The sequence below is a fragment of the Lactuca serriola genome, chromosome 5 (genome assembly GCF_051521515.1).
Source record: "Lactuca serriola cultivar US96UC23 chromosome 5, Lser_US96UC23_V15, whole genome shotgun sequence".
In the NCBI taxonomy this organism is placed as follows: domain Eukaryota; kingdom Viridiplantae; phylum Streptophyta; class Magnoliopsida; order Asterales; family Asteraceae; genus Lactuca; species Lactuca serriola.
In genome coordinates, this window is record NC_136412.1 from 153,725,367 (window position 1) to 153,751,855 (window position 26,489).

The following is a 26,489-nucleotide window of genomic DNA, read 5'->3' on the forward strand; positions in this document are numbered from 1 at the left end:
AATCAAAATATATAAATAATACAACATACCCAAGAATCTGGATGTTACAGATACAACCGAACACCCTAAAGTGTCCAACATTCGGCTTTCTTCCGGTCCACATCTCGTAGGGAGTCGAGTCCTTTAAAGCTTTCGTGTGTGCTCTATTTAGGACATAAACTGAATGAGTTATAGCTTCACCCCACAAACTATCTGGCATCCTCATAGTCTTCAAGTTACATCTGACCATCTCTAATACCGTTCGATTCCTTCTCTCCACAACCCCGTTTTGTTGTGGGGAGAATGGAGATGTATATTGTGTCTTCAACCCTATTTCATTGCAATATGTGATGAATTTGGTTGATAAAAATTCACCACCACGGTCTGTTCTGAACGTCTTCAAGTTCTCCCCAGTCTCTACTTCTACCTTCCTCCTGAAGTTCTTAAAAACTTCAAAGGCCTCATCTTTTGACTTCAGCAAATAAACCCACATTACTCTGCTAAAGTCATCAACAAGTAGCATGAAGTAACAATTCCCTGAGGGTGTAGGAGGTGAAATAGGGCCACAAAGATCACCATGAGCTAGCTCTAGTCTTTTCTTCGCTATATAATTAGAGTGTGAGGGGAATGGTTTTCTTACTTGCTTTCCCACTAGGCACCCTTCACAGGGTTGTGCAGGAATATTAACCTTTGGCATTCCTTCTATCATCTTTTTGTCCTGCATATGCTTTATAGATTTAAGGTTAACATGACCCATTCTCATGTGCCACAGCCACGATATGTCATTGAATTTTGCTATCAAGCATACTCCTTTGATCTCTTCTAACTCTATTTTATAGAGTCTATTTGAGGACCTTCTATCCTTCATCAGTAGTCTCCCAGTAACATCATGGACCCACAAAAATGGATCCTTGATTCTTATTTCATCTCCACCTTCTGCCAATTGTCACAAACTTATTATCTTACTACATAAGTCTGTAATGTAATATACTTCATTAAGTTTTGGTTGGCTTCCATCCTTGCATTGAATGAAAATTGAGCCCTTTCCTTCAATTCGACTTTTGCATCATTCCCAAACTTCACATATCCTTGAATTGACTCATTCAGATTTCTAAACTTGCACTTATCTCAAGTCATGTGATTACTAGCCCCTGTGTCAAGATACCATATACTTGACTAGTTGAAGGTGTCACCTTGTGATCTTAACTGTGGGGTCACATTTTCATCATTGAGAAACACTTCACCATGTTCTAAGGTTGATAGAAGCAAATCGGGTTCATGGTCTTGTATCAGATTGCTTTCTTGATTTCTTTCTCTTCTGGGATTCTTACATTCAGTTTCATAGTGTCCGAACTCCTGGCAGTTGTAACATTGGATTCCACTCTTGTCTTGGCTACCAGATGCTTGGTGATTGCCTTCCTTTTGATGATATGAACCCCCTCTACGACGACCTCCACGTCCACCAGTCCTACCTCTACCTCTGCCTCGACCACGTGAGTTTCCAATACTACCCCTATTTGACTTCTACTTGGTTCTCCATCTGTTTTCTTCTTGTTCCTCTTTAACCATTCTTTCTGAGTCAAGAGAAGTTTCCTTTCATCACTCTCTCCGTGACCTTTCATCCTCTCTTCATGAGCTTTCAGTCTTCCAATCACTTCCTAAAATGACATTGTTTCTAAGTCTCCAAATTGCTCCAGTGTAGAGGCAATTTGAAGGAACTTAGATGACACATCCCTTAGCGGTTTCTTCCCACGTAGGACTCTTCTATGGTATCCCTTAGAGTGCGCAAAGTTCTCACTGTGTTGATCACCTTCACAACAAATTCATCAACACCTTTCGATTCCTTCATACTCAATGCCTCAAATTCAGTCTTCAACGTCTGAATTCTTGTAGTCTTAACTCTATCTGCTCCCTTGAACATTGTTTTTAATGCTTCCCAGGCTTCTTTTGTTGTTTTCTTCTCAGCCAAGGATAGTAGAAGGTCTTTTGGTATTCCTTATGTAACACCTGAAGTCAGAAAGGCCAAGAAAGGAGAGGAAACCCTAAGCTTAAGGGACGACTCAGCGAGTCCAAGGAGGAACTCGGCGAGTCTGAGCGGGATCCGGGTCGAAGAGTAAGTGACCGACTCGACGAGTCGGCCAAGGAGACTCAGCGAGTATGGTATGTACGAGGAAAACCCAAAATTCGGGACTTGGAGCCTATTTAAGCGCCTCATTCTCTTCCCTATGGTTCCTTTACTGCCTCTCTAACCCAGAACAACAAACCCTAGCCGCCATATGCATTGTTGAGCCAATTATTTCCTTGAAGAGTGCATTAAAGCTTGGAGAAGGAAGAAGGATCTTGGAGGTGCAAGAAGGGGCTATAGATCTGGGATTGGGAAGATATTTCTGAACATTTGGAGGTAATAAACTAGTTCTTGGACTCCTTTGCACCTAGATCTATGTGTGAGTTTTGGGGCTTTTTTAGCCATGATTAGTATCCATTTGAGTTAGAAGCCAGATCTGAAGTTGCTACTTCGGATCTAAGCATATTTTGGTCTTGAGAAGAATAAAGTATCTGCCCTTGAGTTGATTATGGAGCCTCTCTGCCTTAAACCCTAATTTATGGTGTATTTAGCCTAGATCTCCTTCTCTACATGTAAAGTTTGCAACTTTACGTGAGGAATAGGCTTGGGAAGGGTAGATCTACAATTTGGAGTCCATGCATGAATCAAAAGTCCTCTGCGTGTATGAAGATCCGAATGGACTCGCCGAGTCCTTTGAGCGGACTCGGCGAGTAGCATGAAGATTAGGAGGAACTCGACGAGTGGGATGAACAACTCGTCGAGTCGGATGAAGTTGGGCAGGAATTCAGCGAGTTGGAAGAACAACTTGGCGAGTCTGTTGAAGGTTGTCTTGGACTCGGCGAGTCAAGTCGCAAAACCCCAAACCCTTCGAGTTGAGACTCGAATCAGTGAGTCGAGTGGAGACTTGGTGAGTCGGACAGGTCAGGACTCGGAAATCGGTAAACTCAGCGAGTCATCGACTGACTCGATGAGTCGAGTCGTGAATTGAAGGACTCTGAACTTATGAACTCGGCGAGTCAGTAGGTTGACTCGGTGAGTATGGTTGACCTGGGAGGTTGACTTTGACCAAGACTTTGACTTTGACCAGAGTTGACTTGGTTGTCTCTCGGGGGTCAGTTAGACTAAGTGTTGCATTGATATTGGTAGCTCGGGGAGCTAGTGGAGCAGGAGTTCAGAGAGTTGCCAGACAACACCTAGTGTGATCATCAGCGAGTTCAGCCAGTGCATGCGAGTTTCCCTTTTGTGTGAATGGGTCTACGGCCACAATGCCGGCCCATGTAGTTATGAGTAAGAAGACCCGGGGGTTAGCCCTAGGCACAGTATGCTAGTATGATATTCGGGACGAGGTCCAATGATAGTGGGCGGGTGCCCAAGGAGTGGTTTACTTGATAGTTTATAATTGTTGTCTGTGTGATACTTGTATGTGCCTGGTAGGGAGGTGAGTGTGGGCGAGGTCCCATATCTCACCAATAGCAGAGTGTGGATGGTGTTCCACATCTCATTAGCAACAGATCAGGGACGAGGCCCAAGTTAGGGAAAGAGTGAGTGTGGGCTGGGCCCGTATCTCACTATCAGTAGGAGCATGGATGGGGTTCCATGACTCATCAGTAGCAGGATAAGGGCGAGGCCCAGGATAGGCGAGGCCTTTGGATAGGATCCATTAGTATGTGTTTAGCTTATGTGTTGTGATATGTTTATGTGCTATTATATGTTATCGGGCGAGGCCATGTAACAGGCGAGGCCTAAGTGATACATATTTGTATCCGAGCGGGGCTCGAAGCCAAGCGGGGCCTGGAGCGGCGGGGCCGTTGTAGCGGGCGAGGCCCAGGATAGCGGGCGTGGCCCAATATGTGCAGTATGTGGTTATGCATGGTATGTGGTAGGGTGGGGAACTCACTAAGCTTCATGCTTACGATTTTCAGTTTTGGTTTCAGGTACTTCCGGTAGCAGAGGGAAGAGCTCGGGGTGATCGCATGGCAAACACCATAGACTAGATAGCCTAGGAATGTTTTACTCTGATAACGGATATGTATTTTGGAAATTAATACTCTGATTATGTTTGGAATTAATGATTTTACTTTAAGTAATGTTTTATTAAACGAAATTTTTAGTCTTGAATTTTGGGACGTTACAAGTTGGTATCAGAGCCTTGGTTTGAGGGATTCAGGCATACTCTCGGGTGTGCCTGAACTCAAACTACGGAGTCGAATAAAAAGTTTTCAAAATGAAAAGACAGTATAGTAAAAAGAAGTTTTTAGCAATGAAACAGTTATAGAAAAGCAAAAATAATTCAGAAAGAAAAGAACTTCAAAAAGAGAAAAAGGGTGTGGTGCATGCAATCAGCCGAGCTCAAGTAAGTACCCCAAAATACCCATACAAGTTTATGATTTGATTATTAGTTAGTAGAACAGCATGCTAGATTAGGATTAAGGATCTACAGAGGATGACTTATGTGCCTATTGTATGTGCTTTGAGCTGCATGATAGTACTGATTAGACAGTAGTAGGATAGCCTATTTAGGTTATGCCTGAGTTTATGAGTTGTGTTGCATGCTAGTTCAAATTCTTTCTATGTGGATATGATTGCTTGTGTATGTTGTGGTTAGATTTTCCCCTTGTATGAATGCTGCTTGCTTTGTGCAATATGGGATTTCGAGTGATAGGAGTTAGCTGTTAGGTGGATACGTCGCGTCACATGTGATTAGGGTTGAATAATCTCATAGTGCTGGATTTGGCCCTATTTCGTAGCTCTTGTTTGAGTCCAACCGTTGTAGGGACGAGTCTTTTACTCGAAGGATTATCTGAGCCTCGTCACATGTGATGGTATCCAGGTAATGGCTAATTGGCGTCACAAGGAGACCTTCAGCAACTGAGGACTGGTTTGAGCTGAGTCAGAGGTTTCCCTAGGGTAAGCCTAGGATGAGATAGTGCTGGGAGTAGTAGTAGTGGATAAGGGACCTGGTGGAGTCGAAGCAATTCCTGAGGAAAGTACGGATAAATGTGGAAGGTAGTATGGGCTCATACTACTGAAAGCAGAGGATCCGTACTCGATTCGGGAAAGGATGAGACAAGACCGGGAACCTGGTAGGCTGAGTGTGTGTTTGGTCTCGCAGCAGTGATAAGTATTCTGATAGAGGATGTATTATATTTTCAACATGGAGACATTGCGAGAGATACCAGTGGGTGGACCAGCCACTAGAGAGGGATCAGGCTCGGGTTCAGGAGCTGAGCAGCTCGAGGAGCGGATGAGGGAATTGATATCAGCTGAGGTTACGTGCAATATTCTAGATCAGACTCCTGTGATCTTTGGCACGGTCACGGAGGGTATATTGAAGATTTTGGATGAGAGGCTAGGAGCCTTCCGTATGGAGATGATGGCATTGATGGGAGCGCGTACCTTGACATTTCGAGAGTTCAAGGCTTGCGGGGCACCATATTATCATGGGGTTAGGGACCCCATCGCTAGCAGCAGATGGTTAGCTGATGTTGCCAACGCATTCCGTACGAGCCGGTGTCCTAAGGGGGACAAGGTCAGACTCACTTCCTGTCTTCTGAAGGACAGAGCGAGGGATTAGTGGGAGGAGATTGGTCATGCTGTGGGGGATGATGCTGCATTGGACGCGATGACTTGGAGCAATTTCTCGGCCAGGTTCAGGGTGGAGTTTTCGTCAATTATTGAGGTGCAACAGTTGGCACGAGAATTTCAGGATTTGACGCAGACCACTAAGACTGTGGCGGAGATCACCGCCAAGTTCAGGGAGAGGGCTCTTCTTGTACCTCAGTATGTCACTGATGAGGAAATGAAGAAGGCCCGATATCACGAGATGTTGAGGGCTGACATCAGGGAATTCGTGAGCAGGTCCGGCAGTAAGACGCTGGAAGATATGATTTCTCGGGCCAGAGAGAGGGAAATTGATTTGGAGCAGATCCAAAAAAGGAAGCCGGATGAGGTTCAGGTAGCCGCGGGTTCGGGCAAAAGGCCCAAGGGATTGGATTCGAGATTGAGGGATTATCAGGACCGCAGCTGGTGCGGGAAGTGTTGTAGGGCGCACGGGGGCGCGTGCAGGAGTGGTAGTGGTGGTGAGTCTGGCTGCTTCAAGTGCGGTCGGACTTGTCATTTTAGCAGGGATTGTATTGTTACCACCACTCAGGGGTCCAACTTGATATGTTTTCACTGCAATCAGCGGGGCCACAAGAAAGCCTAGTGCCCCAGTTTGTTTTCAGCAGGACAGGTGATGGCACCTGCCCCTGCAACTTTGAGGATCACGGACGGCCGTCAGGGCCGATCAGAGGCACTTGTGGTAGGAGGTAGGGCTTTTCAGATGACAACCATGGAGGCGTGAGCAGCAGCGGACGTTGCAGGTATGCGATTTCCGTTTTCAGTTCTTTTATTTGTGCATGATTATATTGTTATGGTTCTGCATCATTACCGGTATGAGTATTTTATTTTGTGTGGCCTGATTATGATCGAGTTATATGCCATCTGCATACCTTGGATATTTGGAGGGTAGTTAAGGGATGGGCTCTATTGGAAAAGGTTTCCTAGGATGCAGTATATGTAGCATGCCTGGGAGGGACTTGGTATGTCTCGCTAGATCGGAGTTGTATAGTTTTAGAGATAGATTGGTTAGATCCTTAGCTATGGTAAGCTTGGGTTCCTTAGCAGATTGATTATGGAAAGGTAGCAAGGATTGGGATTTCTTCTCGAGCATTGAGCAACAAGGTGTAAGCAGTATCGAAGTGGGGGAGAATCCTCCGAGTGTACAAGGGTAAGAGCACGCAGATCCAGAATGAGTACACGATCTCTGAGAGGGGAAAAGAAGTAGCATAGCGTATGATGGATTGAGGAGTTCAAGGCTGGGAGTTTGAGAAACTCCCCCTCAGCTAGTGCGTGTATTGGTGATGGTTAAAGCGTGGTTGGGAATTCAGGTTGGTGGATCGCCTGTAGGACTCGAGAGAGTCGGAATGAAGATCCTGAGAATTGATAGCATGGGGCAGCCGTAGCATTCATTAGCAGTCAGTGATAGGAAGTGTTATAAGACTACGAGGCAGTCGTAACATTCACTAGCAGTCAATGATAGAAAGTGTTGTAAGACTACGGGGCAGCCGTAGTATTCACTAGCAGTCAGTGGTAGAGAGTGTTGTAAGACTACGGGGCAGCCGTAACATTCACTAGAAGTCAGTAGTAGAGAGTGTTGTAAGACTACGAGGCAGCTGTAGCATTCACTAGTAGTCAGTGATGGAAGGTGATGTAAGACTGCGGGTAAGTTGTGGCATTCCATGGTAGCTTCGTTAGCGGAGTTGGGGCGAGGCCCTTATCTCCTAGTGATCAGATAGGGATCAGGAATGGGTAGTGAACGAGAATGGTAGGGAGCTTTGCCTGTATAGCCCTAGAGAAGTGAGACCTTGGGAGAGGCCGCTCCAGGACATAGTTGGGTGAGACCCGTGGGCGAGGCCCGTATGAGAGTAGCAGTATAGGTGAGACCTGAGAGTAGGGTTGCTCAGTAGTATGGTTGGGTGAGACCCGTGGGCGAGGCCCGAGCGAGAGTGATTAGACAAGTAGGACTAGAAGGATAGAGGTGGGTGAGATCGTGGGCGAGGCCCGTGAGTTTTAGCAGTACAGGTGGGACCTGGTAGGGACCTTAGTGTCAAGATAGGGGAGCGAGGATCCCAGGATTGTAGTGCCTGTATGGTAGAATAGATTGAGCAGTTATAGGTGGTCGAAGTTTCTTCGAAAGTCGCTGAGAGCGACTAGGAGTTGTGTTGGGACTAGCTACCAGTGGGAGCCGGTAATCCATATATTGATAGGTTGGTAGGGACCAGGGTGGTCTCAGTTTATCCGAAACGCAGATAAGGAATAGCAGAATTTTCAGTCAATAGCAGTGCGGGTATGCAGTGTATGGTGGGATTCAGTTAGTTGATGTGGGGTGCTTGACACCAAACTATAGTAGAAAGAAATGCCTAGTGGATACTGGTGATAATGACCCGTACAGGTGGTAGCGGGAGTACTGGATTTGGTGAAGATAGGATCTTCACGGTGACAAAGGAAATAGTTGGTTGTGGAGCATCGCCTTGGGGAGGCAAGGAAATCGCACAAGGAAAGAAGGGGTGAACCCCTATGGGTTCAGTGCAGTACTCGGGGAGTACTAGAAGGATTGTGGGTTGAGTAAGTTGTGTTTCCAGGATGTTCAGGGTCAGGGTTGACCCGAGATTATTATCCGCAAGGGTTAATGTTAGTCGGAATGACCGGCCGAAAGACCAGCGAAGGTAGGCAGCTGATGTTGGAATAATTAGTAGGGTATTGAAAGCAGATCTCAGGCGGTGGGCCATAGCAAACTTCGAGGACGAAGTTCAGTTTAAGTGGGGGAGAGGTGTAACACTCGAAGTCAGAAAGGCCAAGAAAGGAAAGGAAACCCTAAGCTTAAGGGACGACTCGGCGAGTCCAAGGAGGAACTCGGCGAGTCCAAGCGGGATCCAGGTCGGCGAGTCGGCCAACGAGACTCGGCGAGTCTGGTCTGTACTAGGAAAACCCTAAATTTAGGACTTGGAGCCTATTTAAGCGCCTCATTCTCTTCCCTAGGGTTCCTTTACTGCCTCTCTAACCTAGAACAACAAACCCTAGCCGCCATATCCATTGTTGAGCCAATTATTGCCTTGAAGAGTGCATTAAAGCTTGGAGAAGGAAGAAGGATCTTGGAGGTGCAAGAAGGGGCTATAGATATGGCATTGGGAAGATATTTCTGAACATTTGGAGGTAATAAACTAGTTCTTGGACTCCTTTGCACCTAGATCTATGTGTGAGTTTTGGGGCTTTTTTAGCCATGATTAGTATCCATTTGAGTTAGAAGCCAGATCTGAAGTTGTTACTTCGGATCTAAGCATATTTGGTCTTGAGAAGCATAAAGTATCTGCCCCTGAGTTGATTATGGAGCCTCTCTGCCTTAAATCCTAATTTATGGTGTATTTAGCCTAGATCTCCTTCTCTACACGTAAATTTTGCAACTTTACGTGAGGAATAGGCTTGGGAAGGGTAGATCTATAGTTTGGAGTCCATGCATGACTCAAAAGTCCTCTGCATGTATGAAGATCCGAATGGAATTGCCGAGTCCTTTGAGTGGACTCGGCGAGTAGCATGAAGATTAGGAGGAACTCGACGAGTGGGATGAACAACTCGTCGAGTTGGATGAAGTTGGGCAGGAACTCGGCGAGTTGGAAGAACAACTTGGCGAGTCTGTTGAAGGTTGTCTTGGACTCGGCGAGTCAAGTCGCAAAACCCCAAACCCTTTGAGTTGAGACTCGAATCAGTGAGTCGAGTGGAGACTTGGTGAGTCGGACAGGCCAGGACTCGAAAATCGGTAAACTCGGCGAGTCATGGACTGACTCGGCGAGTCGAGTCGCGAATGGAAGGACTCTGAACTTATGAACTCGACGAGTCAGTAGGTTGACTCGACGAGTAGGGTTGACATGGGAGGTTGACTTTGACCAGAGTTGACTTGGTTGTCTTTCGGGGGTCAGTTAGACTAAGTGTTGCATTGATATTGGTAGCTCGGGGAGCTAGTGGAGCAGGAGTTCAGAGAGTTGCCAGACAACACCTAGTGTGATCATCAGCGAGTTCAGCCAGTGCATGTGAGTTTCCCTTTTGTGTGAATGGGTCTACGGCCACAATGTCGGCCCATGTAGTTATGAGTAAGAAGACCCGGGGGTTAGCCCTAGGCACAGTATGCTAGTATGATATTCGGGACGAGGTCCAATGATAGTGGGCGGGTGCCCAAGGAGTGGTTTACTTGATAGTTTATACTTGTTGTCTGTGTGATACTTGTATGTGCCTGGTAGGGAGGTGAGTGTGGGCGAGGTCCCATATCTCACCAATAGCAGAGTGTGGATGGTGTTCCACATCTCATTAGCAACAGATCAGGGACGAGGCCCAAGTTAGGGAAAGAGTGAGTGTGGGCTGGGCCCATATCTCACTATCAGTAGGAGCATGGACGGGGTTCCATGACTCATCAGTAGCAGGATAAGGGCGAGGCCCAGGATAGGCGAGGCCTTTGGACAGGATCCGTTAGTATGTGTTTAGCTTATGTGTTGTGATATGTTTATGTGCTATTATATGTTAGAGGGCGAGGCCATGTAACAGGCGAGGCCTAAGTGATACATATCTGTATCCGAGCGGGGCTCGAAGCCAGGCGAGGCCTAGAGCGGCGGGGCCGTTGTAGCAGGTGAGGCCCGAGGTAGGGGGCGAGGCCCAGGATAGCGGGTGTGACCCAGTATGTGCAGTATGTGGTTATGAATGGTATGTGTTAGGGTGGGGAACTCACTAAGCTTCATGCTTACGGTTTTCAGTTTTGGTTTTAGGTACTTCAGGTAGCGGAGGGAAGAGCTCGGGGTGATCGCATGACACACACCATAGACTAGACAGCCTGGGAATGTTTTACTCTGATGACGAATATGTATTTTGGAAATTAATACTCTGATTATGTTTGGAATTGATGATTTTACTTTAAGTAATGTTTTATTAAAAGAAATTTTTAGTCTTGAATTTTGGGACGTTACACCTTGGTAGATGGCTGCAAGTTTCATCTTATCCTTCTTCACTTCTACCACAGTGTTTGATATCCTGGGTTCCACTGCATCCCACACTCCCTGGGCTTGCATGAAGACCCTCATCTTGATAGCCCAAGTAGAGTAGTTACTTTTTGACAGCATCAGAGAGTGGAGAGTAATCAAGCCTTCCTTCTCACCATTTCCATTGTTTCCTGTCATTTCTTTACATGGTTGGTACTTTGGCATACACCAGGCTTTGCTCTAATACCAAGTGTTGGCCTTTTACAGGGGTATTTGTGTCTTTATGCAGAAAGTAACACAACAGGGGACAAAAGTTGAATATCACAGTGGACGGAGTTAAAAGAGGAATGCCACAAGAAAGTAAAAGGGTTAATGACCTAGAAAGGTAACAATGTAACGACCCGTTCCCGGTATCTTAGTTCATTGGTAATTGTTGTAAGTTTTGCAAGAGGGACTCGGCGAGTTCATAGCCTGACTCGCCGAGTAGGGTCGCGACTGTGAGCACGCGTGAGCCGGGGACTCGGCGAGTCCATATCCTGGACTCGGCGAGTCCATCCGTCTGGGTGAAACCCTAAATCCCCGGGTTGCCCACTATTTAAACCACCTTATAACCCCATTCTCGCCTCCCTCACCCTGTGAACGCAGTGAGAAAACCCTAATCCTCCCTTGAGAGCTTATAAGTGTTTTTGGTGCCATTTTGTGAAGGTGTGAAGATGGAGAAGAAGAAAGAAGCAAGGAGAAGAGTTGGAGTGCAAAGATCCAAGGGCGAGTCTGATTTATTTGAGGTATTTTCGGAGTTCCCTCTTGTTATATGCTTTAAACTTCCACTAGGGCTCTCCTAAGAGCCAGTTGATGCTTGTTCCAAGCCTTATGTGTGCATGTATGCCTTAATAAGTCGAGATATCTTTAGATCTGAGTGATGGGGTGTTGTAGAGCCCAGATCTACTGTCTTTTTGGAGTTACTTTGCATATTAATCATAGATCTCCCCATTTTGTGCATCTTTTAGCCTTATTTCCCTTTCTCTTGAGGTTGTACACGTAAAGTTGGAAACTTTACGTGGTAAATCTGCTTATTGGACTCAGATCTATCAATTGTATGTGTTGGATTCAAACAAAATCGAGTAAAAACCAGTTGCATGGCGGCAACTCGGCGAGTCGGGAAGAACGACTCGGCGAGTTGGGTCGCGAGTCCCCGATTCCTTCATTTTGGTCAGTGTCGAGTGAATCCAGTGAGTTAGAGAGTGGACTCGGCGAGTTGAGAGTAGACTCAGTGATGGAGGGACTCGGCGAGTTGTTCATACAACTCGGCGAGTCCAGGGCAATCTCCTTAGGATCATGAACAACTCGTCGAGTTTGTTCATACGGCTCGGCGAGTCGGATGAAGATTGTCTGAGTTCTTGGATCAAGAGGGTACTCGTCGAGTCGATGCCACACTCGACGAGTAGCAGCGTGTAGAACTGAGAAGTGAGAGTAGGACTCGGCGAGTTGGGTGGCCCAACTCGGCGAGTCAGCCCAAAGAGAATTGACTTTGACCAAGGGTAAAAGAGTCATTTTACCCCAAGTGCAGTGTTTAGTATTTGATTGAGTGTGCTTATGGACTTGTAGCCGAGGAGATTCAGGAGCAGCAGCCGTTAGCTTTCCGAGCCACACACTCAGCAGCCAGCTTACGAGGTGAGTTTCCTTCAAGTAGGGACGGGTCTAAGGCCACAATGCCGGCCCGTCCAATTAGCAGTAGTTTCCGGACTTCGGTCTGATGTAGCAGCTAGTATGTTTGATGCCTTCGTGGCTCAGGCAGGATTTATGTGCTATGTTTTATGTGTTACGTGTTATGTGTTCCGGGCTACGGCTCGATGCAGTATGCAGTATATGTGTTCATGCTAGTTGATATGCTATGATATGTTCAGTCAGTTAGTTCCGGACTCCGGTCCGATGCAGAGGACAAGGTCCCAGTTAGTTCCGGACTTCGGTCCGATGCAGTTAGTTCCGGACTCCGATCCGATGCAGAGGACAAGGTCCCAGTTAGTTCCGGACTTCGGTCCGATGCAGTTAGTTCCGGACTTCGGTCCGATGCAGGGGACAAGGTCCCAGTTAGTTCCGGACTTCGGTCCGATGCAGTTAGTTCCAGACTTCGGTCCGATGCAGTTAGTTCCGGACTTTGGTCCGATGCAGGGGACAAGGTCCCAGTCAGTTCCGGACATCGGTCCGATGCAGTTTCCAGGCTTCGGCCCGATGCAGTGGGCAAGGCCCAATATGTGTTAAATGTTATTGTATGGTATGTGGTATTTTGGGGGAGCTCACTAAGCTTCGTGCTTACAGTTTCAGTTCTGGTTTCAGGTACTTCCGCAAGCAAAGGGAAGAGCTCGGGGTGACAGCATCGCACACACCACAGCTTAGCTTTTATCCTGGGGATGGTTTTAGTTGTTTTAGAATTGATGTAGTATGATACAGTTTTCCGCACAGTATTTTATTATGATTGGGATACATCGCGTATGTTTTTATGATTATGATACTCATATTATGGTTTTGATTATATTGAAAAATGAAAATTTTTGGGTCGTATTTTTGGGTCGTTTCAAGTTGGTATCAGAGCCCTGGTTTGAGGGATTCGGATACACTTTCGGGTGTATCTGAACTCAAACTAAGGGGAAATAAAAAGATTTTTTTTAAAGGAAAATGTTTTCTAAAAGAATTTTGAAAGCACTTAGGAAGAAAGGAATTTTTAAAAAGATAAGGGTGTGGTGCATGCGATCAGCCGAGCTCAAGTAAGTACTCCCAAATTACCCATACAAGTTAGTTGTTCAGTTTCAGTTTCAGTAGAACAGCATGCTAGTATAAGACTAAGGATCTAGGAGGATGCCTTATGTGCCTGCTTTATGTGTTACATCTTTATGAGTATTGCATGTTAGTATTGAGTAGACATCAGTAGGATAGCCCGTTTAGGTTATGCCTGATAGTATGAGCTTAGCGATGTATGCTAGATCAGTTCCTCGTTTTGAGAATAGTTTTGCCTGAGTATGTTTCCTTATTCCGAATGCTGCTTGCTTCGTGCTTTGTGGGAGTTCTGAGTGATGGAAGTTAGCCATTAGGTGAACACGTTACACCACATGTGATCAGGGTTGAATAATCCCAGAGTGCTGGAACTGGCCCTATTGCGCAGCTCTTGTTTGAGTTCAACCGTTATAGGGACGGGTCTTTTACTTGAAGGATTATCTGATCTTCGTCACATGTGATGGTGTTCGGGTGATGGTTAATTAGCATTATAAGGAGACCTGCAGCAGCTGAGGACTAGTGGAGTTGAGTTTGAGGTTTCCCTGGGGCAAGCCTAGGATGAGAGTAGCAGAGATCAGTAGTAGTAGAAGTGACTTGGTGGAGTCAGGGCAGTTCTTGAAGAAAGTACGGATAGATGTGGAAGGTAGTATGGGCCCGTACTACTGGAAGCAGAGGATCCGTACTCAAATCAAGAAAGGCTGAGACAAGACCAGGAAGCTAGTTGTAGTATCAATGATCCCTCAAGATATTTCTGTTTTCTGATGTAGTTGTGATGTGTTTCAGAATGGTGGTTCTGCGTTCGAGACCAGCAGCCGGCAGCGGAGGTGCCGGGGAGGGATCAGGTTCAGGTTCGGGGGATGAGCGCATGGATGAGCAGGCCCGAGAGTTTCTTTCTTCGGAGATTACGCGCATCATTATAGAGCAGACTCCTGTGATCTTCGGTTCGATCAAGGAGGGGATTCTAGAGCTAATGGATGAGAGATTGGGCACCTTCCGTGCCGAGGTGGCGGCCATGATGGGGACGCGCACCCTTACTTTCAGGGAGTTCAGGGCATGTGGAGCTCCGGACTATCATGGGGCGCGAGACCCCATAGCAAGCACCAGATGTTTGGCGGATGTGGCCAACGCTTTCCGTACTAGCAGATGTCCCGAGGGGGACAAGGTCAGATTGGCGTCCTGTCTTCTGAAGGACAGGGCACGGGATTGGTGGGAGGAGGTCGGACATGCCATTGGGGATGATGCAGCATTGGACGCCATGACCTGGGCTGATTTCTCTACCAGGTTCAGGGTGGAGTTTGCACCGGTCATTGAGGTGTAACAGCTAGCTAGGGAGTTTCAGGACCTCACCCAGACTACAGAGACAGTGGCGGAGATCACCGCCAAGTTCAGGGAGAGGGCTCTTCTCATTCCTCAGTATGTAGCTGATGAGGAAATGAAGAAGGCCCGTTATCATGAGATGTTGCGGAGCGATATCCGCCAGTTTGTGAGCCGGTCCAGCTGTAAAACGCTGGAAGATATGATTGCTAGGGCTCGGGAGAGGGAGATCGATCTCGAGATGGAGAAGAAGAGGAAACCGGAGGCGGTTCGGGCAAAAAGCCCAAGGTTTCGGATCACAGATCTAGGAGTCAGTAGAGCCACGGTCGATGTGGCAAGTGTGGGAGATTGCACGAGGGAGCGTGCAAGGCAGGGAGTTCCGGCTGCTACAAGTGCGGTCGGATTGGGCATTTGAGTAGGGACTGTACGGCCCCTGCTACTGCCGTCGCAGCATCAGATCTGATTTGCTTTCAGTGCAATCAGAGGGGACATAAAAGGTCCCAGTGTCCGAGTTTAGCTGTAGCGGGGAAGGTGGTTGCACCTGCCCCTGCTACCTTGAGGATTACAGATGGCCGGCAGGGCCGAGCTGATGCGCCAGTGGCGAAGAGTAGGGCGTTTCAGATGACAGCAGAGGAGGCGCGAGCGACTCCTGATGTGGTGACGGGTATGTATCTTCCCTTTTATCTCCTTATTATTATTATTGATTAAATGTTGCTTATGATTGTATGTTTTATTCAGGGTCGTTCTCTGTGAATGGCATTTCTGCTTTGGTATTATTCGATTCGGGGGCTACCCGATCGTTCGTATCTCTTGCGCTTAGCAAGAGGTTCAGTAGAGCTCCAGGGGAGCTGGATTGTCCATTAGAGGTTGAGATAGCGGATGATAGGACCGTGAGGGTCGGCAGAGTGCACAGAGGGTGTTCTCTTCAGTTATTTGATGAGCAGTTTTCAGTGGATCTGGTACCTATTCCCCTGCGAGGGAATAAGGTTATTGTGGGTATGGATTGGCTAAGCCCCAATGGGGCGGTGATTGATTGTGAGCTTCAGCTAGTGAGGGTTCGCACTCCCAGTAGGGGAGAGTTGGTGATTCAGGGCGAGAGGCCACAACGAGGACCGACCTTTTGTTCTGCCGCAAGGGCGAGGCGCTATGTTCAGCAGGGTTGCGCCGGTTTCGTAGCTTACGTTCTGGATGCCCGGGAGAAGGGCAAGTCGACAGTGGATGATGTTCCTATTGTTCGAGACTACCCGGACGTGTTTCCCGAGGATTTGCCGGGGATACCTCCTGAGAGACAGGTTGAGTTCAGGATCGACCTCATTCCTGGTGCGGCTCCGATAGCCAAGGCACCGTATCGACTAGCTCCCCCTGAGATGCAGGAGTTGTCTACACAGCTGCAGGAGCTGTTAGACAAGGGTTTCATTCGGCCGAGCAGTTCGCCTTGGGGAGCGCCGATCCTGTTTGTGAGAAAGAAGGATGGGTCGCATCGTATGTGTATTGATTATCAGGAGTTGAATAAGGTAACGGTGAAGAACCGTTACCCACTCCCGAGGATAGATGATTTGTTTGATCAGCTTCAGGGAGCGTCTTGGTTCTCCAAGATCGATCTACGCTCCGGATATCATCAGATGCGGGTTAGAGATGAGGATGTACAGAAGACTGCTTTCAGGACCAGGTATGGTCATTACGAGTTTGTGGTGATGCCATTTGGGCTCACCAATGCTCCAGCCGCGTTCATGGATCTCATGAACCGCGTGTGTAGACCGATGCTGGATCGGTCAGTGATAGTGTTCATAGATGACATCTTGGTATATTCCAAGACGCAGGAGCAGCACGAGGAGCACCTGCGGGAGGTGCTAGAGGTTTTGAGGAGGGAGAGACTTTTCGCAAAGTTCTCCAAATGTGAGTTCTGGTTGCGCGAGGTGCAGTTCCTTGGTCACCTCGTCAACCAGAAGGGTATTCTGGTGGATCCGGCCAAGATAGAGGCCGTGATGCAGTGGGAGGTCCCGAAGTCTCCATCTGAGATTCGGAGCTTCCTAGGGTTGGCAGGGTATTATCGGAGATTTATTCAGGATTTCTCCAAGATAGCAGTGCCGCTCACCCGACTGACCAAGAAGTCAGTGGTATTTCGTTGGGGTCCAGAGCAGCAGACAGCATTCGAGACCCTCAGGCAGAGATTGTGCGAGGCTCCGATCCTTACCTTGCCAGAGGGAGTAGAGGACTTTGTAGTCTATTGTGATGCCTCGATCACAGGGTTGGGAGCAGTTCTGATGCAGCGAGGCCATGTGATAGCTTATGCCTCGAGACAGTTGAAGCCTCACGAGGCTAATTATCCTACCCATGATTTGGAGCTGGGGGCAGTTGTGTTTGCCCTCAAGATTTGGAGGCATTACCTTTTTGGGTTCCGTTGTACTATATACACGGATCACAAGAGTTTGAGATATCTTATGGATCAGCCGAGTTTGAACATGAGGCAGAGGAGGTGGTTGGACGTGCTGAAGGACTATGACTGTGAGATCCTTTATCATCCAGGGAAGGCCAATGTGGTGGCCGACGCCCTAAGCCGCAAGGTGTCGGCGGCCCCTATCAGGGATCTGTGTATGAGGATGACAGTGATCACTCCACTGTTGGAGCGGATCAAGGAGGCTCAGATGGAGGGCCTCAAGGAGGAGAGGCAGAAGTGTGAGAGGATAGTAGGCCGAGTAGCTTCATTTGATTACGACAGTCGGGGTTTGTTGACGCTTCATGGTAGGGTATGGGTACCGTACTGGGGTGGGGTACGGCAGGTATTGATGGACGAGGCTCATAAGTCTCGATTTTCTATCCACCCAGGAGCGACAAAGATGTATCGAGATCTTCGACCTGATTATTGGTGGCCCTGCATGAAGCGGGACGTCGCCTGGTACGTCGAGAGATGCCTGACCTGCCGGAAGGTCAAGGCGGAGCACCAGAGACCTCACGGCAGGATGCAGCCGTTAGACATTCCCGTGTGGAAATGGGAGGACATTACCATGGATTTTGTCACCAAGCTTCCCCGGACCGCACGAGGAGTGGACTCGATATGGGTAGTAGTGGATCGGTTGACGAAGAGTGCCCATTTTATCCCGATCCAGGAGAGTATATCGGCGGAGAAGTTAGCCGATATCTATGTGCGTGAGATTGTGGCACGTCATGGAGTGCCGGTATCAGTGGTGTCCGACCGAGATGTCCGTTTCACATCCAGATTTTGGAAGCGGTTCCACGACGAGATGGGTACTCGTCTCCATTTCAGCACCGCTTTCCACCCTCAGACAGACGGGCAGAGCGAGAGGACGATTCAGACTCTCGAGGACATGCTTAGGGCATGTGTCCTAGATTTCGGTGGCAGTTGGGATACGTATCTTCCGTTAGCGGAATTCTCGTATAACAACAGTTATCATGCGAGCATTGATCGACCTCCCTTTGAGATGTTGTATGGGAGGAAGTGTAGGACTCCGATTTGTTGGGGCGAGGTCGGTCAGCGAGTCATTGGGAGCACAGAGGTGGTGCTCAAGACGACTGAGTTGATCCAGCAGGTCCGTAGTAGACTGCAGACTGCTCAGAGTCGGCAAAAGAGCTACGCCGATAGGAGGCGTTCGGATTTGGAGTTCCAGGTGGGGGATATGGTCCTTCTGAAAGTCTCGCCTTGGAAGGGTGTCATCAGGTTCCGGAAGAGGGGCAAGTTGGGCCCCAGATTTATTGGTCCTTTCAGGGTTTTGGCCCGGGTGGGTCGGGTTGCTTATCGGTTAGATCTTCCTGAGGAGCTTAGTCAGATCCACAACACTTTCCATGTGTCTCAGTTAAGAAAGTGTCTGGTGGATGAGTCAGCAGTCGTCCCCCTAGAGGATATTCAGGTTGATAGTAGCCTGAATTATATTGAGAGACCGGTCGCAATTCTGGACCGGAAGACCAAGACCTTGAGGAACAAGGTAATTCAGTTAGTGAAGGTGCAGTGGCAGCACCGGAAGGGGTCTGAGTGGACGTGGGAGGCTGAGGAGGAGATGAGAGAGCACTACCCAGAGTTATTTGCAGATCCAGTCGTACCAGACTTCGAGGACGAAGTCTGAGGCAAGTGGGGCCGTTGTAGCAGGTGAGGCCCGAGGTAGGGGCGAGGCCCAGGATAGCGGGTGTGACCCAGTATGTGCAGTATGTGGTTATGAATGGTATGTGTTAGGGTGGGGAACTCACTAAGCTTCATGCTTACGGTTTTCAGTTTTGGTTTTAGGTACTTCAGGTAGCGGAGGGAAGAGCTCGGGGTGATCGCATGACACACACCATAGACTAGACAGCCTAGGAATGTTTTACTCTGATGACGAATATGTATTTTGGAAATTAATACTCTGATTATGTTTGGAATTGATGATTTTACTTTAAGTAATGTTTTATTAAAAGAAATTTTTAGTCTTGAATTTTGGGACGTTACACCTTGGTAGATGGCTGCAAGTTTCATCTTATCCTTCTTCACTTCTACCACAGTGTTTGATATCCTGGGTTCCACTGCATCCCACACTCCCTGGGCTTGCATGAAGACCCTCATCTTGATAGCCCAAGTAGAGTAGTTACTTTTTGACAGCATCAGAGAGTGGAGAGTAATCAAGCCTTCCTTCTCACCATTTCCATTGTTTCCTGTCATTTCTTTACGTGGTTGGTACTTTGGCATACACCAGGCTTTGCTCTAATACCAAGTGTTGGCCTTTTACAGGGGTATTTGTGTCTTTATGCAGAAAGTAACACAACAGGGGACAAAAGTTGAATATCACAGTGGACGGAGTTAAAAGAGGAATGCCACAAGAAAGTAAAAGGGTTAATGACCTAGAAAGGTAACAATGTAACGACCCGTTCCCGGTATCTTAGTTCATTGGTAATTGTTGTAAGTTTTGCAAGAGGGACTCGGCGAGTTCATAGCCTGACTCGCCGAGTAGGGTCGCGACTGTGAGCACGCGTGAGCCGGGGACTCGGCGAGTCCATATCCTGGACTCGGCGAGTCCATCCGTCTGGGTGAAACCCTAAATCCCCGGGTTGCCCACTATTTAAACCACCTTATAACCCCATTCTCGCCTCCCTCACCCTGTGAACGCAGTGAGAAAACCCTAATCCTCCCTTGAGAGCTTATAAGTGTTTTTGGTGCCATTTTGTGAAGGTGTGAAGAAGGAGAAGAAGAAAGAAGCAAGGAGAAGAGTTGGAGTGCAAAGATCCAAGGGCGAGTCTGATTTATTTGAGGTATTTTCGGAGTTCCCTCTTGTTATATGCTTTAAACTTCCACTAGGGCTCTCCTAAGAGCCAGTTGATGCTTGTTCCAAGCCTTATGTGTGCATGTATGCCTTAATAAGTCGAGATATCTTTAGATCTGAGTGATGGGGTGTTGTAGAGCCCAGATCTACTGTCTTTTTGGAGTTACTTTGCATATTAATCATAGATCTCCCCATTTTGTGCATCTTTTAGCCTTATTTCCCTTTCTCTTGAGGTTGTACACGTAAAGTTGGAAACTTTACGTGGTAAATCAGCTTATTGGACTCAGATCTATCAATTGTATGTGTTGGATTCAAACAAAATCGAGTAAAAACCAGTTGCATGGCGGCAACTCGGCGAGTCAGGAAGAACGACTCGGCGAGTTGGGTCGCGAGTCCCCGATTCCTTCATTTTGGTCAGTGTCGAGTGAATCCAGTGAGTTAGAGAGTGGACTCGGCGAGTTGAGAGTAGACTCAGTGATGGAGGGACTCGGCGAGTTGTTCATACAACTCGGCGAGTCCAGGGCAATCTCATTAGGATCATGAACAACTCGTCGAGTTTGTTCATACGGCTCGGCGAGTCGGATGAAGATTGTCTGAGTTCTTAGATCAAGAGGGTACTCGTCGAGTCGATGCCACACTCGACGAGTAGCAGCGTGTAGAACTGAGAAGTGAGAGTAGGACTCGGCGAGTTGGGTGGCCCAACTCGGCGAGTCAGCCCAAAGAGAGTTGACTTTGACCAAGGGTAAAAGAGTCATTTTACCCCAAGTGCAGTGTTTAGTATTTGATTGAGTGTGCTTATGGACTTGTAGCCGAGGAGATTCAGGAGCAGCAGCCGTTAGCTTTCCGAGCCACACACTCAGCAGCCAGCTTACGAGGTGAGTTTCCTTCAAGTAGGGACGGGTCTAAGGCCACAATGCCGGCCCGTCCAATTAGCAGTAGTTTCCGGACTTCGGTCTGATGTAGCAGCTAGTATGTTTGATGCCTTCGTGGCTCAGGCAGGATTTATGTGCTATGTTTTATGTGTTACGTGTTATGTGTTCCGGGCTACGGCTCGATGCAGTATGCAGTATATGTGTTCATGCTAGTTGATATGCTATGATATGTTCAGTCAGTTAGTTCCGGACTCCGGTCCGATGCAGAGGACAAGGTCCCAGTTAGTTCCGGACTTCGGTCCGATGCAGTTAGTTCCGGACTCCGGTCCGATGCAGAGGACAAGGTCCCAGTTAGTTCCGGACTTCGGTCCGATGCAGGGGACAAGGTCCCAGTTAGTTCCGGACTTCGGTCCGATGCAGTTAGTTCCGGACTTCGGTCCGATGCAGTTAGTTCCGGACTTTGGTCCGATGCAGGGGACAAGGTCCCAGTCAGTTCCGGACTTCGGTCCGATGCAGTTTTCGGGCTTCGGCCCGATGCAGTGGGCAAGGCCCAATATGTGTTAAATGTTATTGTATGGTATGTGGTATTTTGGGGGAGCTCACTAAGCTTCGTGCTTACAGTTTCAGTTCTGGTTTCAGGTACTTCCGCAAGCAAAGGGAAGAGCTCGGGGTGACAGCATCGCACACACCACAGCTTAGCTTTTATCCTGGGGATGGTTTTAGTTGTTTTGGAATTGATGTAGTATGATACAGTTTTCCGCACAGTATTTTATTATGATTGGGATACATCGCGTATGTTTTTATGATTATGATACTCATATTATGGTTTTGATTATATTGAAAAATGAAAATTTTTGGGTCGTATTTTTGGGTCGTTTCAAACAAACTTTTGTCTTTGTCCACATTTAGGTAAAAATGTTTTTTTTTCGTTCACGTTTGACTATTGAACTTGTTTGACCTGTTCAAAATAGGGTAACATGACCAGTAATTACGGTAATATTACCCTATTATGAACATGTCAAACAAGTTTATTGACCAAATGTATATGAAAAAAACATGGTTACCCAAATACGGACAAAAACCAAAGTTTCTTACCTGTTTTTGGTAATACTTGACAAGAACCGTCTTAGGGAATGTGTGCCCTCGGATTAGACTCCGACAGTCAATGAACAATTAGTTTAGGCTTGGTCTAATCCATTTTAGTCCCAATAATAGTCATGGGCTAATCTGTGTTGCTCGGTCTTTCAAACACACACAACCTAGCCCCTTAAGCGTATACAACCTAACCCCTTACTAGTTGGGCTAAACCGGGTGGCTCAAGACTTAACCATCCCCTCATACATAACACCGGACAACCCAATTTCATATCACATCAATGGATCTTATGATTACTTGCACTTAACATAAAGAACACAATATTACCAAAATAGGTAAATAACTTTGGTTTTTATCCAAATTTAGGTAACCATGTTTTTTTCGTACAGAATTGACCAGTAAACTTGTTTGACCTGTTCCTGTTCATAATAGGGTAATGTTACCGCTAATTACCGCTCATATTACCCTATTTTGAACAGGCCAAACAAATTCAATGTTCTAATGTGAACGAAAAAAATATGGTTGCCTAAGTGTGGACAAAGACCAAAGTTCGTTACACAGGGCAGGGGCGAAAGCTGCAAATTTCTTATTCATAAACTAGAATAGAAAAGAGGATACAAACACCTCATACATACTTGACTATTTAAACAAAAACTTTACATAAAAATAGCAATGGCCAGCTAGAGACCACGGACACTAACCCACATGACTTGACTTATTCTTTTCTACTAAAAACTAAAGAAATTAAATAAAACGTGCATAAGCTAAAATATGACCTGTACTCTAAATTACTTTAACAGTGGGTCCTTTCTGCTGCTGTAGAACTCTGCTGGTGAAGGGTACTCCGGTAGTGAAAAAGAACCAGATGGTGTCACGAAGGAACGGTGATCGGCGATGAGGAGCCCAGTCTTTTGACTGTCGCTTTCGTGGTATCCAATTTAAAACTACTTCTGACTTTGTCTTTCTTCAAATTCGTTGACAAAAGAGAAATAGTCGTTGCTGGCTCCTGATAGATGAGAGCCCTATAATATAATAAAGCGTCAAACTCTCAATATTCAAATTCAGGTATCTTTATTTCCATCAAATTACTAAAAAATGAATATTCTAATCATCTTCACAGTTCTATGTACGATCCTAATCATAAACAGTTTTCCGGCCACCGGTGTTTCAACTATCAAAGCTGGCGACCAACTCAACCTCACTACGTCTCAGCTTGTTTCCCCGGGTGGCAACTTCACGTTAGGGTTCTTTAACACCACAAACTACAGATATATAGGAATTTGGTATACCAACGATGAAACTTACAAAGTATGGGTAGCCAACCCATCCACACCGATCATATCCAGCTCTGGTGTCCTCATGATCGATCCAAACACCGGAAAATTGATCATCGCCACTGGAGGAACAACACTTGTAAACATATCCGACAATCAATCCAGTCCTGATTCTAATATTGCAGCAACTCTCCAAGACACGGGTAATTTCCAGCTGAAAAACGAAACTGACAACCGGACTCTCTGGCAGAGTTTTGATTATCCAACCAACGTTCTTTTACCAGGTATGAAACTTGGGTCGGACCTTAGAACGGGAAAGAACTGGAACTTAACTTCTTGGTTGAGCAATGATATTGCTGATTTCGGTGTTTTTACTTTGAGCTGGGAACCAACTGATGAAGCATCTCAGAGATTAATGATTCGAAGACGAGGTCAACCCTACTGGACTAGTGGGAATCTAAATAATCAAACATTTCCATACATGCCAGCTTTGAATAGTCCATTTAGCAAATACCAGTACAATCTCAGTTATGTATACACTGACGAAGAGAGGTCCTTTAGTTTCCATGGAATCAATGGCGTTCAACCCATGTGGTTTTTGACTCCAGGTGGCCGAGTTCAAGATGCGGATAACTTTGCAGTTTGGACTCCTGAATTCTGTTATGGGTATGATTCGGGTGACGGGTGTGTTGCAGATTCTAATACGATTCAGTGTAGGGATGAGAATGATAAATTTAATTGGTTGAATGGGGATTTTGCACCTATGACGAGCAGCTCGTATGATGACAATTCAAGCCTAAGTATGAGCGATTGTATGGTGAGGTGCTGGAATGATTGCAGCTGTCTTGGGTTTACCACAAGTAGCAATGGAACTGGTTGTATTACATGGACTGGAGCTAAATCAGTCGATAACTTTTCAATCAGTCCAACAGGGAGTGCTGTATTAAAGTATGTTTTAATTTCTCCAATTCCGATAATTTCTCCAAATCCAAGTAAAGGTATAAACAGTTGTGACTGATTTAATGGTTTCTGGGTTACTTGTTAATTGTTATGTATTTTCATAGCTTTAAACCAACATATTGTCTAAACTCTTGAGTAACGTGAATATAGTCCACATACAGTTTGATTATTAATATATAGCTTAAATTAATTATACACCAGGAAATGCTAAAAACTGGATCTGGGCACCCATTGTTGCTTCCATTATTTTACTTCTCTTTTCTGCTGGTCTACTGTGGTATCTAAAGAAGAATAAGCTTAGACGAGAAGGTATGATATTTTACACGTTCTTTTGGTATGCTTGAGTTGTTTAAACCAATTTCACTTTCTAAGCCATGATTTTTTATTGAAGAGGAAAAGAGACAAAAGAGAGACGACGAATATTTCTTGGAGCTAATAGCTTCTGACAGCTTCAAGGATGCAAGTAATCTTGAAAGTAATGGCAGAAAAGGAAGCGACTTGATGGTGTTCAGCTTTGCTACCATAGTGACGGCCACAAATGACTTCGCAAGTGAAAATAAGCTCGGAGAGGGTGGTTTTGGACCTGTTTATAAGGTACATTTATCTTTAATATTTGTTGTGTTTTCAGAAAATGATAATAGTTTTTTCTCTTCCATCTTACTAAACAAGATCTTATGTGTTTATGAAAAAAAGGGGAAACTTAGTGATGAACAGGAAATTGCAATTAAAAGGCTTTCAAGAACATCAGGACAAGGGCTTGTTGAATTCAAAAATGAACTCATTCTTATTGCCAAACTTCAACATACAAATCTTGTTCGGGTTCTAGGCTGTTGTATTCGTGGAGAAGAAAAAATGTTGATTTATGAGTACATGCCAAACAAGAGCTTGGATTTCTTTCTCTTTGGTAAGAAAAAAAAAATTAAAAAAAATCTAAAATAGATTTCTACAATGATTTTAGCTTCAATAGAACTATGGTTTGAATGACTTGTTAAAACAATTGCATAGATGAAACAAGAAAGACACTGTTAGACTGGCCGAAACGATGGAACATCATTGAAGGGGTTGCTCAAGGGTTGCTTTACTTACATAAATACTCGAGAATGCGAGTTATTCACAGGGATCTAAAAGCAAGTAATGTTTTGTTGGATGAAAGTATGAATCCCAAAATTTCTGATTTTGGTATGGCGAGAATCTTCAAACAAAATGAGACCGAAGCAATTACCAATAGGGTGGTTGGAACATAGTAATAATAGTGCTCTTTCTCTTTTACTTCTCTATGTTGGATATTTTGTCAAATAGTCCTGTTTATCTTACACCATAGGGTTGGAACATAACTGATTTTAAGTTTCAATACTACATTTAAGAGGTAATAAAATGGGATCATGGAGACATTAATACATACCTCAAAAGTATGAGTGATACTAATTTGGTCTTTAAGGTACTGAATCTATGTGAAACACATTACACAGTGGTTACATGTCTCCCGAGTATGCAATGGAAGGAACTTTCTCGGTGAAATCTGATGTCTTCAGCTTTGGAGTCTTAACCTTAGAAATTGTCAGCGGAAGAAGAAATACAAGCTTCTCCTATCTTGACAAAACCGTCAATCTTATAGGATACGTAAGTTCACTTGTAATATACCATTTTTACATCCCCTACATTCGAATAATATATTTTTTTTGACTTGAAAAGTCGAATTACATGTAATGATTGACGAATTTGGAATGCTTTTAGGCATGGGAGCTATGGCTAAAAGGGGATGCATTGGTGTTAGAGGACCCAACTCTAGCAGATTCTCATGTCATACACCGATTATTAAGGAGTATCCATGTGGCACTTCTCTGCGTACAAGAAAACGCATTGGATAGACCAGAGATGTCGGATGTGATCTCTATGCTTAACAATGACACAATGTCATTACCTGTCCCAAAGCAGCCAGCATTCTTCATTGGCAGAAGTGCCTCGAAGTCAACTTCAGTTGAAAGAAAGTTAGAGGATTATTCTGTAAACGATATGACAATTACAGTAATGGAGGCTCGATAGTGTATCATAGTCATTGTTGGTGAATCACTATATTATTACTAAATCCTTTCTATTGATTTTTTTCTATAGCTTTAGACGAGTTGTTGAGATAAACACTTGGAATTTCTATTTGGTGCTTTTACTCATGGGTTGGTGCCCAAACTTGTATCCATATTAATTCGACTTTGGGGCAACCAAGATCTTTATGGTCACAGTTGCTTTTGGTGGTGGATATTCGGTTTTGTTGGAAAGTGATGGAATGAAATCTCAAATTCCGCTTGACTGAATTTAAACATGTTTGGTTGCTCTTGTGAATATTGTGTATGCAATTAAGC

The 26,489-nt window shown here is 45.8% G+C and overlaps 1 protein-coding gene and 1 long non-coding RNA gene across 3 annotated transcripts; both read left to right on the top strand.

Annotated features, from left to right (window-relative positions):
- Positions 1–19,560: 19,560 nt before the first annotated feature.
- Positions 19,561–21,580, top strand: LOC145051291 (uncharacterized). The gene is made up of 3 exons (XR_013683510.1): positions 19,561–19,920; positions 20,741–20,806; positions 21,443–21,580. It is a non-coding gene; the product is annotated as an uncharacterized LOC145051291 (long non-coding RNA).
- A 999-nt stretch (positions 21,581–22,579) lies between these two features.
- On the top strand, positions 22,580–26,386 carry LOC145053140 (G-type lectin S-receptor-like serine/threonine-protein kinase CES101). 2 transcript variants are annotated; one of them, XM_079001154.1, is made up of 8 exons: positions 22,580–22,963; positions 23,047–24,170; positions 24,334–24,441; positions 24,524–24,726; positions 24,826–25,036; positions 25,138–25,375; positions 25,602–25,752; positions 25,867–26,386. In XM_079001154.1, exons 2-8 carry the CDS (start codon positions 23,258–23,260, stop codon positions 26,173–26,175), a joined length of 2,133 nt encoding a protein of 710 aa, XP_078857280.1. In that variant the 5' UTR covers positions 22,580–22,963; positions 23,047–23,257; the 3' UTR covers positions 26,176–26,386. The 2 variants fall into 2 exon arrangements, with proteins under 2 accessions (XP_078857280.1, XP_078857279.1); XM_079001153.1 differs by lacking the exon at positions 22,580–22,963 and having other exon boundaries at positions 22,972–24,170.
- Positions 26,387–26,489: the final 103 nt, after the last annotated feature.

Coding starts and splice junctions, on each gene's coding strand:
- LOC145053140 (XM_079001153.1), top strand. CDS start 22,994: ATGAATATTCTAATCATCTTCACAGTTCTATGTACGATCCTAATCATA. Junction 24,171..24,333: donor TTCTCCAAATCCAAGTAAAG/GTATAAACAGTT, acceptor ATTATACACCAG/GAAATGCTAAAAACTGGATC. Junction 24,727..24,825: donor GTTTTGGACCTGTTTATAAG/GTACATTTATCT, acceptor TATGAAAAAAAG/GGGAAACTTAGTGATGAACA.